This window comes from Sitophilus oryzae, unplaced genomic scaffold (assembly GCF_002938485.1).
Source record: "Sitophilus oryzae breed Bouriz unplaced genomic scaffold, Soryzae_2.0 scaffold_172_pilon_pilon, whole genome shotgun sequence".
In the NCBI taxonomy this organism is placed as follows: domain Eukaryota; kingdom Metazoa; phylum Arthropoda; class Insecta; order Coleoptera; family Curculionidae; genus Sitophilus; species Sitophilus oryzae.
In genome coordinates, this window is record NW_022146424.1 from 11210080 (window position 1) to 11228868 (window position 18789).

At 34.3% G+C, this 18789-nt stretch overlaps 1 protein-coding gene across 4 annotated transcripts; it reads right to left on the reverse strand.

The window, feature by feature from the left end:
* Positions 1-301: 301 nt before the first annotated feature.
* LOC115881692 (zinc finger protein 131) lies at positions 302-18789 on the reverse strand. 4 transcript variants are annotated; one of them, XM_030899286.1, is made up of 8 exons: positions 18562-18789; positions 15843-15971; positions 11968-12168; positions 10540-10744; positions 10152-10362; positions 5619-5801; positions 5418-5572; positions 302-1227 (listed from the first exon to the last, which is right to left on the reverse strand). In XM_030899286.1, the coding sequence occupies exons 2-8, from the start codon at positions 15875-15877 to the stop codon at positions 1063-1065; spliced, it is 1155 nt and encodes a 384-aa protein (XP_030755146.1). In that variant the 5' UTR covers positions 15878-15971; positions 18562-18789; the 3' UTR covers positions 302-1062. The 4 variants fall into 4 exon arrangements, with proteins under 4 accessions (XP_030755146.1, XP_030755148.1, XP_030755145.1 ...); XM_030899288.1 differs by lacking the exon at positions 18562-18789 and adding an exon at positions 18238-18339 and having other exon boundaries at positions 5418-5560; XM_030899285.1 differs by lacking the exon at positions 18562-18789 and adding an exon at positions 18238-18339.

Sequence of the window (18789 nt, forward strand, 5' to 3'; positions counted from 1 at the left end):
GAACAGAGTGTCCCAAATAATTAAAAATGTCGAAAGTTAAATTTTTTAAATGAAACACCCTGTATATTATAACATTTTTAGTTTCTACGATTAAAATAAAGGTAAATTTAATTACGGTTTACCGCACTTTAATCTTACCATTTTTGAAATATTTACGATTTTGTGAAAATGCAGTAACAATTTTAATGCTTCATTACTCTAGGCGTATTTATCTTTCTTAAGGCCAACTGGCACTAAGCGCCATTAATAAATAAAGTAAAAGCAGGGCCAAGTAATGACGTCTAGCGCTTGACCTGGCCAAAATTATCATCGATTGTCATTCCACAGCCGCCTTTGACGCCTTTTTTTCGATCGTATGGCATAAAGGAGACTCGCGGTGTCTATTTTATATAAAGAAAAAATTTGTTATAATAATCTAAACCACCACTTTGTAAAACGATTTAGCTTAGGATTACATTGAATACAGCATTTTTTCTAAGAAATTCTTCTTTATCACTATATTTGCCTCAATAAAATAAAGAAAAAGTATATAAAAAGACATCACCAAAGTTATCCGAGAAATCTAGCTATGCAACAAATTTCCCAAACCAAAGTATAAAAGAAAATTAAGTAGTAAAAAGTAATAAATAACGCATATTAGTCTTAAAAATAATATAGCACAAAAATTGTCGACAGAAAAAATGCAAACAATAAAAAAACGCACACAACGATAAAATGATATGTAAAAAAATGTTTTTTTAAGTAAAAAAGCATTGCATTCCTTCTGATTTATGTAATCAAAAGCGATTACCTCAGTTTGATTTCAAAAAAATAATGTCAGAATCGAACAAAACCCTGATATTTGCTTTCACTTCTCGAGTATATCCGTACTCCATTTTGTATATAGTAAATTGTATATACTTTAAAAATAAAAAATAATATTAATAAAATACACACAGTAAAAATGGGAAGTAGCATGAGTACGACGCCCCTGGTTGGCGGCCGTTTTATATACTAAATTATCCCATCGAAGCTACTTCGACATTACTTTCCCTACTTCTGCACTTTCAGTATAACGTAGCCCTATTTCAGCTTCTGTACGCCCAAGGCGGGCAGCTTGTAGTGCACGATGTGGTAGGGGGGCCCGATGGGGCTCCCCGGCGACGTGTAGCTGGTGGTGACGGGCATGGAGCCCATGCCCATCGATGGAGCGCAGGACCTGCCTCGTTTACGGCGTGGAAGAATACCCTGCAAATTAAAATTTTAACTATTAAAGCTACTGAAGAGAGGGAAATACTCAAGGACTGGGAAATACTCACAAATGAGAGAACATCTCACAAATGAGAGAGATCGCATCTCAGAAATGAGTAAGTAAGTAAATTTAACGTCTTCTTTTTGTTCCTACTTAGTTTACGCCGAATCCGAACCGCGGTCCTCGGCTATATCATGGTCAATGGCTTACCAACTTGGCGAATGTCTAAATCGACTCTTAGAGCGTCCGCAAACGGGTCGTCTGGCTTTCGAAGCGGAAGCGTCTCGAACTCCAAACAAATCTACCTAAACTTCGTACGTAAATAATAGCATCAATCACATCGACTCCCTGTCGACCGCCAAACGACCCGTTCGTGGACCTACTCTTATTTACTTAGAAAGTAGAGATCGAGACGATATCACTTCGAGTTTGAGATGACCATTGTTTGCACGGTCTTACTCACGAAATATCCGATTTCGTCCGGCCTCGAATCGGCGTAAATGAGCAATGTGTGTCAATAGATTTTTACACTCCTGTCATGAAACAACAGCACGACAGAGTCTCATATATTACGTCCATATACTAGTATCGCCTTATGTCGCTTAACTTCGATGATCCATCGGGAACCGGTGTTTCGACGTAGCTGGGGTGTTACCTCTCCTCTCAGAAACGAGGGCCTTTCACAAATGAGAAAGATCCTCTCACAAACGAGAGAAAGCCCTTCACAAATAAGAGAGAGCCTGTCACAAATGAGAGATTTTCTCACATATGACAGCCTCATACAAGTGAAAGAGACTCTCATAAACGAGAGCCTCTCTCTCACAAATGAAAGAGGACTTCCAAGAAATGAGAGAGAGCATCTCAGGAATGATAGAGTGTCTCTCTCTCCTGTAAAATTACGTCTTTGTTCTTCCGGAGCAGCAATATAATCTAAGATACATTTAACAAAATATATGTGTGTTTTTTGGTGTAAATAGAAATATTCATCTGTTTAAGAATCTTTCTATTTTTATAGAGAAAGTAAAAAAAATAATTTCCTGTTTAAAAGTTTCTGTTTCAAATCTTGAAAAAAGGAGTGTTAGTAAGTTTGTCCACTTTGCCTGATACAGGTCTTATATTACTGTTCTAGTGCAGTGATAGCGAACCTTTTGAGCTCAGTGTGTTCATATTTTAATAAAATTGTATATTATAGGTATAATTTTATTAAAAATGTTAATAAAATTATTGATATCCGACTTTCGGACATTTTAATCTGACTACCTACATATAATTAACAAGAAATTTGTAAAAAAATATATGGATGAACAATAATGTTACATGTACAACACGTTTAAAAATTTATGACGTCATTTTTTTAAGAAAACGTCCGTAATTCGGTTGCATGAAAACTAAACTTAAACGTTTTGATATTCTGACATAACCAATTTACCTCTTTTTGTTCTACTATAATTTTTAGTCCATATAATCCTAGGCGGCAGCCTGACATTATTTGTTCTCTTAATATTTCCGGTTAGAGAGAAGATAGAAAGTTGCGGTTTGCCCTGATACTTTGGAAATTTTGTGCTCTATTTAACTGTCCAAAAAGAAAAATAGCCCGCTATTTAAATTTTTTATGCAAACTATTTAAAGACTTCGATTGGATAACCGTTTCTAACCATTTGAAGTCATTAAAGTCAACTAATAAAATTAATATCGGACCATCGTATCAACGGATAACGGACGCATGAAAATCAAGCTTAAGTCCTTGGTGGCCAAATAAGAATGGACGCCGGCTGTATCTCAGAAACTACTTATCGTATAAGTTTGGGAAAAAAATTGTAATAAGTAAACCGGCCAAGAGAAATCGCTGGAAATCATTTTCAGGTTCGAAAAATGTCCGCTAGCGTGCGCATCTCTGATAGCGAATTGAAATAGTAAGCTTGATTTTCATGCATCCGTTATACGTTGATACTAGAGATGAGCAGAAAATCGCAAACTGCGATTTAATCGCAGCGATTGTAAATTCGCAATCGCAACCTGTGATTCATTTCCATAACAAACTGCGACTTGCGATTGAAACATATATCTGCCGATTTTGGATTTTTAGGCAACCAGTATTACACCAGTTGCGATTTGCAATCGCAGTGGGCACGCGAACGAAGAGCTGCGAACGAAAATCACAGCATTGCGATTTTCGTTTGCACCGGCGGTGCATCGACACGGCACTGAGAAGCCGAACGATGAGCTGGGAACGAAAATCGCAATATTGCGATTCTCGTACGCACCGGCTGGCGGCGGCGCGTCATCAACACGGCAGTGGGCAGGCTGCGATTTTCGTTCAGCTCGAAAATCGCAGCTCATCCCAACATTGCGATTGCGATTTTCGTTGGCACCGGCGGCGCGGCATCGGGAGTGGGCACGCCAACGAAGAGCAGCGATTGTGATTTTCGTTCGCAGCTCTCAACACATCGGCCTAGACTAGATCGCAAAATCACATTCGCAATCATGGCCCCGTAATTTTTATGAAGCGTTGGAAAATAGGCTTATATATGTTTATATACCGCATAATATATATGTATAATTTTTTAGTTTTAAATTTTGATAATAGTTTTAGATTTATAATATAATTATGGATTTAGAAGGTTAAAAAATTCTTGTTTTCGGTTATGACTAATTATAGTTACAGTTGCTCCCAGGTAATGATTCAGGTAAAATAATTCATTCAAGGACAGTTTTGGAATCAAATTATAAAAAATTATCTATTTTTATCCTTTATTTACTAGAAGATATAGAGCACGAAAAAGAAACAGCCCTTTCTCTTTATTATATTTTGTTATATGTATATTATATTATTATAAACATTTTTATAACAATCCATAATATAATATAATTTTCTGAACAATTGTGGATCGGCTGCTATGTTAATTTAAATACATCCTTTACAATCAGTTTTTTCATTTTAGAGAAATTTCAAATATAATAAAATGTGATATTGTCCTTTTATTTATCTAAAAGTTCGAAAGTTTGCACTTGCACTGGACGGGCCGTATCAAAGCCGTCGGCGTCGGCTTCTTTTGAGTTACATATAAAGAAAATGTTTTTAAAAGAAAAAAAAGATAAAATAAACAGTTTTTTATCTCGTTATCTGAATTAAGGTTGGCGGCAACCTTTTTTATAATAAATTTTTCTTTAGTATACCTACAGACTGTCTAAAAGCACATTCGAATATTTTGAACATTTTATGTATTTTTTTTCCCAGTTAAATTTATTCGGTATATTCTTATCAAAAAGGAAACTAAGTTATTTGTGGTTTGGTTTGGTTTGATTTTTTTTTGGTAATTGATGAAAATTTTAAGTGCAATATGTGTGCAGAGCAAAAATATAATAAAAAACACTTTAAAAGGCATATGGCATCGAAACACCCAACAGTTTCTTTGTAAGATTTTATTAAAAAAAAAAGTATTCCCCTATTTATTCTGTTTTTTCTCAAAAATTTTGGGATTGAGCTTCCCAGTTTACAGCGTATCAATTTAAAAATATCAAAATCGCAATCGCAGGTTACAGTCGCAGCGATTTACAAATCACAATCGCAGTTTCAACTGCGATTGGAAAATCGCAGTTTTGCTCATCTCTAGTTGATACGATGGTCCGACGGTGCTCTGATTGGTCATAGCGTTTTCGCGCCACTTTTCATCCGTAAATATTTTACTTCAGCCCGTCAACGGACCCGTTCATACGATAACGGACGTTTTGACACTTTTTTGACAAATTTAATCAAACCTTAATAAAAATATATGTAAAATAGCAAAATCGTTATGGAAACGAAAATATAAAATAACACCAACGTATATCCAAACCAAACCAAACCAATCAAAATCTTTAAATTCTACCAATTAAATTAATATCGTATCAACGTATAGTCAGACAACGGATGCATGAAAATCAAGCTTTATACATGCACGTCTGGTTTCAGAATTAAATTATTAATTATTATTAATAATACCCGTAAGTAATAATATTATTATTAATAACCAACTCTGGCCTTTATGAAAAAAAAAATATATTTCAGTTATGATTTTTTTTTATCTTGAAGCGTATCACCAAAAATGAGCTCGCCTGTGCACTGACACGCGTGTCATAGGTTCGCCGCCACTGTTCTAGTTGTTATTGAATATTGAAATAATTTTTTTCCTGATTTGGTACTCACTTTTCTAGCCATGTAGAACCTTATAGTCGATATGGGTATGTTATACTGATCCGAAACCATCTGGAACGTTTGACCTCTCGTGATGCATTCGGCCGCCCTCCTCAATTCTTCGTCGGATCGTCGTATCCTTTTGCTTACCGAACCTAAGGACCAATCTAAATAAACGAGGAGAATGACAATAGAATTTTAGTGGTTTAGTACTCATGCTCATGTTTCCTGCGGAACCGTCGTACTGACACGAAACGTTGGCCATCGCGAAAGAGTCGGGCGTCCTAGAACAGTCTCCGGTGTTGATCATTCGGTCTTCTTCCATCATATCCTGGTCCAGCAGTGATTCGCCGTCGCCTTCGAAGAACGAGTCGTCTCCTTCTTCCTCTATATCTTCTAAAAGGAAAGTAGTATATTAAGCAAGTCTGTACAGGGTGTCCCACTAAGAATAGTTCTCGGCTGTACCTCGGAAAGTATTAGTCGTAGGGCTTGCGGAAAAAAAATATTTATAACTAAAGAGACCATGACAAATTGATGGAAATTATTTTTAAGTTTGTAGAACTGTGCCCTCTAGCGGCTATGGAAAATAAGAAAATGGATTTTTTTTCTAAGTTTTGCCTAGATAAGGTGTACTTTAAATAATAGCTTCACATTCTTCAATAAATTTTGGATCTTTTTTGTAAGAACCATTTTCGCCTATCTGCCAAAATGAAGTGGTAGGGGGAGGTTAGATCTGTTTTTGTTTAAATATTAATAACTCCGGACTGGGTAAACGGAATCCAATAAACGGGGGCTACTTTAAAAGAGCATTTCTTACTCTATATTATACCGTAAAAACAATAATAATAAGCTTTTGAATGTGGACGCTAGAGGGCGCTGTCTTACAATTTTACAAACATTGCGCGTTTTTTTCAGAAAAATTAAATGCAATAGTATATGTAATTTTAGCTGATGGTAAGCTTAAAAAGTCAACGAAACCGCATCTTGATATCTTTTTTCAAACCGAAGATATTAACAAAATTATAATAAATACGAAAAAATAAGTGTATATATAATTAATTCATTACTTTATTTTTATAACACGGTTACAGTAGCCCTCTTGATTATGACCATTCTAATAAAAAATAATATAGAATCGATTAATTTATTCTATAAATCGACAATACACTGTAATACCAGATGATGTATTAATATCTAATAATTAAGATATCAATGACAGTGTAGTTTCCCCTTGGCTTAAGGAAACAAATAAACCATCGACGAAATAAAATGTTCAGTGGACTGTATACTTTCGGTTTATTGTCACTTGAAATTACAAACTTTGAGACAACTAACTAAACAAAAATTATTGTCTCCTTATAAAACATCGAGTCGAAATTAAAAAACAAAGACGACGCGTCTAGTTTGTTTACGCGGAATCCGAACCGCGGTCCTCGCCCATATCATGGTCAATGGCCTACAGACTTAGCAAGTGTCTAAAATCGACTCTTACTCACGAGATATCCGATCTCATCCGGCCTCGAACCGGCGTGAAAGAGCAGTGTATGTCAATAGAATTTACACTTTTGCCTTTTTTTTTGGACAACAGCACGATACAGAGTTTCGAACCGGTCACCCGTCCATCCACTAGTATCGCCTTACGTCGCTTAACTTCGGTGTTCTAATGGGAACCGGTGTTTCGGCGTAGCTGGGCCGTTGCCCTTGTATTTTGATATTCTTAGCGGCGCTTTTTCTCTTTTGAAGAGAGGAATTTTTAGAAAAGCAATCAAAAGATAAAAAAACGTTGCTGAGACTATCAAAATAATATTTTGATGTTTAAACTATCCCTCTAAAATCAACTTTTTTCCAAAGCCTACCATGAATTCACTAAGGCGTCGTTTCTTGTTCACTGTCATCGATATCTTGATTATTAGATATTAATACACCTAGTATTATGGTATTCTGGTACATTGTCAGTTTTTTGAATAAAATAATCTTTTTTGTCTTATTTTTTATTAGAATGGGCATAATCTAGAGGGCTAGTGATAACGTATTAGAAAAATAAGATAATTAAGGGCTGTTTTTTTTTTGGCATTTATTATAATCTTCTTAATAACTTTGGTCTGAAAAAATATAACAAGATGCGGTTTCCGCTGACTTTTTAAGCTTTTATTACTCTTTAGTATCAGCTAAAATTACATATACTATCGCATCTAATTTTTTTGAAAAAAACAGATAGGCGTAAATAGTTCTGACAAAATAGGTCCAAAATTTACTGAAGATTGTGAAGCTATTATTTATAGTACACCTTATCTAGGCAAAACTTCGTAAAAATTCCATTTACTTAGTTTCCATAACAGTTGCGCCCTCTAGCGGCCGTTCTACCAACTTGAAAATACTTTCCAGCAATTTCTCATGGTCTTTTTAGTTATAAATATTTTTTTCCACAAGCCCTACGACTAATAGTTTTCGAGATACAGCCGAGAGCTATTCTTAGTGGGACACTAAAACGCGCCACCCTGTATATTAAAGCAATAATAGAAGCTCTAGCCAAACAAGGTATTGACGGGCCTTATATAGAACTCTTGCCACTATATACAAAGAAGGCAAAGCAAAAGTAATGATATATAAAACAACCCCAGAGTTCCCAATTGGCAAAGGAGTACGGCAGGGAGACGCGATATCCCCAAAGCTGTTTACAGCAACACTAGAAAAAATCTTCCTGGACTGGACCAACAATAAAATTAGATGGAGAATATCATAACCATCTAAGATTCGCTGATGACATAGTCCTAATTGCCAAAAGTCCTGAAAAACTACAAGCACAAATTAACCAACTAAATACAGCCAGCAATAAAGTAGGTCTCAAAATTAATTTGGCAAAAACTAAAGTAATGTACAACGAACTAGTAGACAGAAAATACATCCTAATAAATAAGACAACATTGGAAATAGTAGAAGAATATATATATTTGGGACAACTAACACAACTAACACAGCTCTGGATCTCTACTACCAGAAATCAGATCTCTACGAACAGGAAAATTAAGTTATATTAGTACTTATGAAAGCAAAAGGCAAATAAGCAATAAAAAAAGGCAAGCAATAAAAAAAAAATATGAGTACTTATGGAAGAAACTCAATCATATTCAGATCTAGAATGCCACTTATTCTAACATTTGGCCAATATGTACTACCAGTCATGACCTATGCATGCGAAACTTAAACGGACACTTAAAACGGACATTATAAGGAAACTGCAGGTCTCACAACGCTCAATGGAATGAAATATGTTGGGAATGGCCAAAAAAAGAATGTAAAAGAATAGAGTGGATAGACAAAAGACCCAGGTAACAGATGTCATCCACAGAATCAAATCCCTCAAGTGGCAATGGACAGGACACTTGGCAAGGACGGACAACAGATGGACCCCAAAAATTACAGCATGGTAACCACGAAAAAATTTAGAGACCTAGAAGAAGGCCAAACCTGAGATGCCATGCCATAGAAATTTCTTTAGAAATTTCTTCCCGTTTTAATCGCACAGGACTGGCGTTTGTTGTAGAACGCTGCGTTTCAAAACTGCAAGTGTAAATGGAAAATTGTTAAATTTCCTACGTGTTTTGCGTGGCTCGTAGAATGTTGAATTTTTCAACAGTTTTATAGACGGGTTCTTACAAAATGGAGAAAATCAGGGAACGAAAATGGAAAGTGGCTTTGTGTTTAGTTGTGTATCTTCACAATACGAAGGAAAAATGGAGGTGTTGGGTAAAAACATGGAGAAAAGATCGCAATAAATATGGACATATGCCACTGCTACGCGAGTTGCGTGATAATTTTCCTATGGAGTTTAGAAACTATTTGCGAATGGATTGTGAATCATTTTATGTTTTATTGCATTTGGTTTAATAACAGAAGTTTCCGTCTTTTCCTCTCCAATGTTGCTAATGCTTGGTGTTGGCAATTCTTGATCACTTGTAAACAATAATAACAAATCGAAATACCAAAGTGTTGGTCGATAAATTTCGTCTAAACCTGCTCCACCTCTTTTTAAGTCTTCTATTTTTTTAGTTCGGAACGATCCCCGAAAATTTTGATTTTTTTACGACATAGTCGCGATTTGCATCCGGCGTTATGCTATTACAGAATTGTGTAAGTTCGTAATAAGCTGCGTTTTTTAAATTTCTGTTTGTATAGAATAACTCTAGAATAACAAAAAGGTAAAGGTGTAAGAAGTACATAATAACGTACACAAAATTAACAGTACCTGATTTATCATATGCAAGTCAATAATTAACAAAGGAATACACCACACCCGAAAACAAAACGAAAAGACCAAAAATGTATTTTACCACAAGATTGCATTAGGGATATCGTGCGTGTTTTAACAAGTCTCAAACTTGCGCGATTATTTCGATTTAGACTAGCGTTCTTTCGCGCATGACTGGAACGGCGCGCTCAAATCCCACAGGAAATAGTGCAAATGTAAAGGTACCTATTAGGAAATTAGCAGGGATAACTTGGGTCCGCAAAGCCAACAATAGACAACAATGGGCCCAACTACAAAGAGAGTATCTAAATGTGAGGGAGGCTACACCATAATTGGAAATGGTTGAATAATGTAAAAAATAATTATATTAATTATTTAATTAACGTCTATTATTTTACTATTGTGTGGCCAATTTCTGCCTACCCTGTTTTGATGAGCACTGCACGCCACTGAATTATGATGTAACATCATCGTTTTTCTAAAAAATAGTATATTACCTTTGATTTGAAGCATCCCATCGTTACTGTCACACTCAGAAGAAGAGGGTGCGCCACCGCATTCCGAACTGACTTCGGCAGTGGCGGCGTTAACTTCTTTCTTCACGAGTCCTTCGACTTTGGGCATGGTTACTTGGCTGGGCTGCGGTTTTTCTTCGGGAGTACTGGTAACAAGAGGCGCGGGTTTATTTTGTTGGGGTGTCGTTTTCGTCTAAAAAAATAATCAGAAATAATAAAACCTCTTTCACAACAAACACGTTTTGTGTTTTTTTATCTAACATGTTTTTTAAGCCTGCTAGCCATATATTACTAGGACATTACTCATATTCGATAAATAAAGAAAGCTATTAGTTTCCGAAATAACAATAAAAAACAGTAGACTACTTACTGGTGACTGCTGAGGAGAAGTGCTGGGACCAGTGGGTATCTTGGCTAGGTTGCCAAAATAGGCAGAATTTAAGAGTTGATCAGAGCCACACAAGCCTCTGATTTGGAGGGCTTCTGCCGATTTTAACAAAGAAGGAAGATCATCTTGAGTCACATTCACTTCTCCCTTATACATAAAGTCCACCAACGACTGCATCTCTTGAAATCTATAACAGAAATAAATAGTATCTAATAATGTACAATTAATGTAAGCCAAGAAAAAAATAATCTATAAATACAGCATATAGGTTCACTACTGCGCATTACATCTGTACAGGGTCTCCCATTTTCGTATTTTATGGGATTTCTCGTTCATGAGTAAAGATACAACGATGCGATTTTCACATTCCTTTGCTACTTTCTTACAAAACTAAATATGCTACACGTAGGTTTGTCCTAGCCTCCCTAGTTCCTGAAATACAGAGCGAATTTGCGATGCGCAGTAGTGAACAGATGTTGAATACAGATATGATGCGCAGTACTGAACGCAACGTCTACCGGCAGACAGACGGTCCGCGCTCTGTTCAGGAGAGCATAGCAAAAGATATATTCAAGAACCAGCTTTCTTAAAATTCTCTCTCGAAAACGTTGCTAGCTCTTAGACTATAAGTAAAACAGCAAAATCGTTATGGAAATGAAAATATAAAATGACAACAATCACAAGCAAATCGTATATCCGATGAACGGAGGCATGAAAATGCAATAAATTTAAAAACAGCATAATTTTCTAACCAATAGTCTTTAAATTCAACCAATAAAATTAATATCGTATCATCGTATTGTCGGACGACGGATGCATGAAAATCAAGCTTTTCAATCATTTACACGGAACTCTGCCTACCTCCTTAGATATTTGCTTATCTTATGTTTATATCAAGTCGGATTCTGGGCTCCATTGCAGCATCGTTTGTAAAAACTATAAAGACTGGTGCGTCTATCACCTATCATATTGTCATATTTTCGTGTGTTTTACAGGGTTCCTTGTTTACGAGTAGAGCAACATCACTGAGGGGAGTCAAAAAATGAAACAATTTCTTCAAATTCGCGCTGTATTTCAGGAACTAAAAGGGCTAGAACAAATCTGTGTGTAGCATCTTTAGTTCCATAAAAAATGGCATAGCAATGAAAGCCGCATCTTTGTAGCTCTACTCATAAACGAGAAATCCCGCACAACACACAAAAATGGGACACCCTGTACAAATACAGGCGTGATAAGAGAATGGATGCATTGTCGACTGGCCGTCTCATAAATAGGCTGTGATATAACTATTATTGATAAAGCCAATTTCGAGCGAACCGTTAGTTACGGTTGACAGATAGGTAAACAATGCTCTAAACGTCAGTTGTCAACCAATCGGTAGTTAGCAACGTTTCGTTATGTTTAGCTTACTTCATGTCCTTCATAAAAATAATGGGGTGCTGACAGGGATTGTCCAGAAGCAGTTTCTCGAAGTAGGTGGAGCAGGCCGACAGGACCACCTTGTGACACTTCAACATTTCATTTTCGCAGGCTAGGGTGACGTCGACGAAGTGTTCTGACGTCAGAAGTTTGGGGAAGGCGCTTTGTAGGTTCTGTTGGTAGCTGTTCCATCTAAACAACATAAAAGAGCTTAATAATTCTGTTTGAATAATATTAACAAACTTTTTTAGTAATTTTAAAGAACAATTCACCAAACTTACAACTTATGTATGGTACCATAACTTTTTTAGATAAAAAATCGAGATTTCGTCGGTGAAATGTGATAAACTGCTTAGTCATAATTTTCGCGGAGAGAAAAGAAACGGTACAAAAAAATATGTACACATGTGGCAAATACCGTATGATCAAATAAAAACGGCGTCAGCGATGGCTATGAAATGAAGATCGCTGTCATCTATACTAATATATAAAATCCTTAAGTGACTGACATACTGATTAATCACGATCCTGCTCAAACCACTCAACGTAAGAAGCTCTATTTTGGCATACAGGTTGATTCTAGGGTGTAGAGGTTTGATAAGAAAGGATTTTTCGAAACTCGAATTCTAAGGGGGTGAAACTATCCCTCAAATAGTAAAATATTTTTTTATTTAAAAACCGGTGAGTTTTTCGGAAAAACTCTTAAACACGTATATTTTATTTTGTTGTTTTACATATTTTAAGATTTTTTATAAATTTATACAGTGTGTTTCATAAAATATGACCATTCACGATTCTGCTTAAACTGCTTGACGTTTAAAGCTGACTTTTTTGCAAACGGATTGACTGTGGGGTGTAGAGGTTCGAAAAGCAGGGCTTTCTCGAATCTCAAATTCCAAGAGGGTGAAAACGCCCCTCGAATATTACAATATTTGTTATTTAAAAAACGGTTAGTCTTTCGGGAAAACGCTTGGACAAGCATAATTTATTTGGTTTTTTTATATATTTTGAAATTTTTTAAAAAATCATACAGGGTGTTCCAAAAGTTGGGTTCTAAAAAATTTTTTAACCACGATTCTGCTTAAACTGCTTGACGTAAAAAGCTTATTTTTGGCAAACGGATTTTTCGAAATTCAAATTTCAACGAGATGAAACTACCCCTCAAATATTAACAAGTTATATAATATCGCCATATTGTTTTTTCTCATGCTGACATAAATGTGAGAAAATTTTATCCAATTTGTATGTTAATGGAAATTCTTGCTTTGCTTTATCATCACCATTACAAATGATTAATTCGACGCGAACGAAGTCGCTGGTACACGCTAGTTTTATATGTAAAATTATATGGGAAATGTGGCATAGATCGTAATTTCCAAGCCAACTGGACGCCATTTTTTTTCGACCATACGGTATATTCATGCGTTAATATGATATAGAGATAACAATAATCTTTGTTGGGGAACAATAAAACTTGATATTTCGTTTACGTAAAAATCATGTATTAAACGTATTATTTACTTAAAATCAAAAACGGAGTTTGTAAGCGGGTTATCACGTTTCACTGACGATTTAGTATGTTAGCATATCACATAAATTAAGATTGATTGACGCATTCAATTCTTTTCGGCCATTTCCTGTTTCATCGGAAATGACTACAACTTTTGATTTTTAGATGACATTCTCGGTAGGTATTTTGTTACTTTATACGATAAAAAATGACACTCTATATCTCTGAATGACAAATCATATGTCAACTTTTGACATTTTCGAATATGGTTTATTTGAAAATGCAACATGCGGTTCATAACGACAATTTGACTCGAAATATTTGTATATTGAAAAAATTATTTGTAAAAAATGCTTTTTCCATATGCTAATGAGCCACTCTTGTTCCACTAAAAATAGGATTTAGGCATATTCTAACCAGGTAGAACAAGACCCAACAAATCATTAGACGATCAACTCTATTTTTCCAAGGATCCTTGATTAAAAATTAGTGTTTTTAACTTTTTAACACAGCTATGGTACTCTAGATTAAAATTAAAAATACGATTTTTTAAGCGAAAATGTCAAAAGTTGACATATGACATGTCATTCAATTCAGAGTGTTAATTTTCTATCAAATAAAGTAAAAAAATACAGAGAGTGCCATTTAAAAATCAAAAGGTGTAGTCATTTTCGGTGAAACAGGAAACTTCGTGACCAAAAACAATTTAATACGTCTAATGTTGGTAGCGAATATTTCCATTCGAATTTTGCAGGAAATTTCAGAAATTTCCGAAATATTCGGTCCCAAAATCGCAAATATTCGCAAAAATCCGAATTTTGCCAGAAATTTGGTTTACTAAAAATTTAACGAAAGTATGCCTATTCTAAAAGCAGCAGAAAAAGAATGCTTCTCCGCCGTACAAAATAGAAAAGGTCTTAAACCAATGCATTTTGCCGCGAATTTCTTGGACCCCTGTTCCCTGGGAGAGACAATGAAGAACACATGGCTTATGGAATTTATCAACATATCAACAATATCACCAACAAACATCCTCAGTTTGTCAATAATAAAGAAGCCATTTTTACATATGTAACAAATTATTGTGTCAAATCTTAAGTCGTAATCGTAAGTGTATAGAAATACTCAGTTGAAATATTTAGCTGTTGCTCTGCTGTCTTTACCAACGTCATCTGCAGCCACTGAGAGAAGTTTCAGTACTTACAGTTTTATCCATACTAAAAAAAGGAATCGCTTAACTGCACAAAGAGCCGGCAAAATAATGTTCTTAGCTCATAACAATAAATTATTACTACACAAACAAAAAGTGGATATGAAGCATGATATTCAACATAAAACTCCTCCACAACCACTAGAACCCGTAGAGGTAGAGGTCCATCCTTCAGAATCAGAACCAGATGATACATCAAATATATCTGATTTGGAAATAGAAACTGACGAAGACAGTACTACTACTACTATAATACCCCATGAAGATGGGACCAGCTCGGCGCCTGACAGTATTCCTGAATAGAATATTCAGTTATTTGTGTTTTACGTTTTTTAAATTTATATTTCGTGCTTTTTTGTTTTTTTTAAAGTTCATAGTCATAGTTCATGGTATGTTATGTACAAAGTAAATGATTTTTGTTATGTGTTATGTTTATGACTTTTATGAGTTATGTATTGTTTATTAAAAGTATAACAACTAATATTATGTTTATTGTTTTTTTTTTCACTTACATGTTGGTATCAAATGTCTATCTAATTTATTCCTTTATTGTATCAACAAAAAATATGTAAAATTGTATAATTTCCTAAAATTTCATAAATTTCTGAAAGTTTCGGAAATTTCCTGCAACAATCACAAATTTCCGAAATATTAACATCACTAAATAAGTCAGTCAATCCTCATTTACGTCCCCCCCCCCATATACTAACATACCAAATATATCTGAAACAAAATTAAAAAAGTTATAGGGGTGAGCCACTTTTTAGAAACACCCGGTATAAACACGACGATGGTTACCAAAGTGAACCATTAAACTTAATTATGTACTACAATTTTAACGCAATAAATAACTTAAAAACGTGGACACTGGTTTGCTTGTTTTCTAATTTTATGCTATTTTTTGAAGGAATAACAAATATACCCTGAAAACATATTATATTCAGAAAACTGTTTGCTTGAAGGGTTTATTCAAAGTTTAAAGATGTTGTATAAAAATAAAGGTAAAAATTTAGATAAATAATAAGATATGTTTCTTTTTTTCTAAAACCCTGTATGCCTTATTATCTTATTATTTAATCATACACACACCCAGTGTTATAAATGAATTATTTTCCAATAAAATAAAATAAAAACACTTGTCCTTACCTTACACAAAACTGCTGAGGTGGTGGAGTAACCATCTTCAATGCCTTCTAGATCACTTCTGTGATAGATATGATAAACACATAGAAGAAGAACTAAATAATACTGGTACGACTTATTACTATGCCAAATCTGAAATAATAAAAATATTTAAAAAAAAAAGTTAACGTTCCCTTTCGGAGCCAACAACTAAAATGAACATTTTCGGCTGATATTCGGCCCATCTCAGGCCAAAATGCAGCAATAAACAGAACGAAATATCATATTATTGTTAAGAAGGGCTAACTAAAAGGACCCTTTCTCAACAGGCTCCATATACACTCACACTTTTTGTGTATCAGGTAATAAATTTTCTGGGTTTAGAATTTCGTAAATGTTAAGTTGGCTAGAAAAAGGGCAGATAAATAAATATTAAATGCAGTTTTAAATTCTGAAAACAACTCCCAAACACGTGGAAAAGTAATTTTATAACATTTATTCACGGGTATTTTCTTCTATTTTTCACAACGTGAGTTACTGATGTAGTTAAATTTTTGAATGCGTCAATCATATAGCACGCAGTAAACTTATCCAAAAATTCGAAAAGGATAAAGTGTTTTAATTTCTATAAGATCGAAAAAAAAACAGTGTCACAGTAACCTCTTAAGAAACATTTTTTTTCAAATAAAAAATGGTTGAATTTTATTTAGTTTAATGGTACGGAAAGGGCGATAATATTTATCGTTAAATGTAATACTTTAACAGCACACATTTTACGTTAATCAAAATTAATAATAACCCTCTATCAAAGAAGGAAATTATATTACCAGAGCCTTTTGAATTTTAGGACTTTCACAGAAATTCAACCATATTTTCATGTTTTTGTTAATTTTCTCTAAAACGGTATGAAAATTTGGAAAAGTATAAACGGGATTAACCGTTTTAGAACAAGCAATGTTATGAAGAATGCATTTTTTTCAAAATGTCAATAATAAAAAAGTTTTTCTTCAAGACAATCCGGGGACATACTGTAGACATTTTAAAATGTTCAAATTTCATATTCAATACATTCAAGACCACAAGACAGACTTTTTATTTATACCTAGGTAAATTTAAATAAAACCTAACCAATAATCTGTTTTTTGTATAATTTTTATATCTACATTTTTTCTATTGAACACCCAAAACCATTCAAAAAAATATAAAAAAACTTGCAAAGTTGTATTACATAAATACCTACTAAATTAAAACCAATAAAATTTCGCATAACTGTTGTGTATATTTAACGCAAATATGAGCACTGACGTACTTGAATTTTTAAATAAAACAAAATATTTTAAAAATAAAACGTACAAAAGATATTTGCCAAAAAATCAGCGCTAACTAGCACAAATAACCATTTATTTGTTGCGTTTTTCGATACAACATTTTTGAATTATAGATAATTTAAATACGATTTGTATCTATATTAAAATTCTTAAATTATTTAGATGTGTTTTCTGTCAAATATCAAGCTCATTTTTATTAAAATTTGTCTTTTAACTAAATATAATTATTCTGTCATTAAAATACCTACATCAGAAATTTAAAAATATAGTTTGATATTTCGTGCCTACATCAACATATTGCAACAAAAATATGACCGTGAATCACAGCCTTATTAGAGACGCGATACTCTATTTTAAATCAACAAATTTATTGCCAAAATCAATAACAAACCCTTAGGCAGTGCATCGTGTCTTAACATTAGTTCGCCCAACCCCATAGCAACAAAAATTGGAAAATTACAACGCAAAATCTGCAAGCGGAAAATCAATAAAAAATTAAGAGAGGAAAAAATGTGTTTTTATTACAATAAATTAAACCCTACATGCAAGATGTAGAGAAAAACTCGACTCGGCATGCGAGCCGATCCTACCCTCTCTCTCTAAACCCCCGTAAAAGAAAGAGAGGTCGGATCGCGTGCACCATGCACAAAGATTTCATCAAAACATCTGAAGACCGGCAAAAGAAAAAAATCTTCAAAACATAACCTCCACCAGAAAATCCTTACCGTTTTCTGTGTTTTCACACGTTTTTCACACCTTAAAACATATTTTTTCAGGGCTGACGCGACCGCGAGAGTACATTTAAAAATAACAATTGATATAATTAGCCTATCGAGAGTGTCGCTTTTAAACAAATACCGACGAAAGTGAAAATTATTTAAAATCGTCGTCACTTTCAATGACTAACTAGCCGAGTATTGAATTACAGTTAAAAATAACGAATTATTAAATAAACATTATATAAAAAGCAGCGTACGCCATATTGGTTAACCCTTAAATAATGGCATTGAAAAAATGTTCAACAAAAACAACACTTGGGCTTTGTTTATGTAAACTTATCAATGAAAATTAACACAAAACGTGTTACTTACTTTACACTTCACTTAAACACCTATTTAACACTTGCACGGGGTGAGAAATACCCCCAAATGATCGATAAAAACTTTAATGCAAAAAGGTTCACTTAAATAATTATATTGCCAAGGCGAACCTAGCTAAGACTTAAGTTTGCGACAATAGGCCGCCTAAGAACACACGTTAGAAACACGTAAGAAGTCGGACGTAGGTCGTTGCTTTCGTCAAACAGCCGTAATATTTACTCACGGATTTCTAGGGGGTGTTCTTTCATGCCTTCCCAAATATAAACAAGGGCCTTTAAGTTCACATTTCTAACTGAAATGTTTAGAAGTACTTACCGAATTTCGTGTAAAACGTTCACACAACACTTAAAAAATCCGCAAAACACTATTTTTCTTCTTAAACTAAAAATGTTGCAACAATCTAAATATAATATTTATATATAGATCCCCGCCATTTGCAATTTGTGCCGGCTTGGTACAGTCGGAGGGATAAACATTTTCACGAATCGGCGAATAACAAAATCGAGTAAAAAGGCCGTTCGGAACAAACAAAGCAAGTTTCAG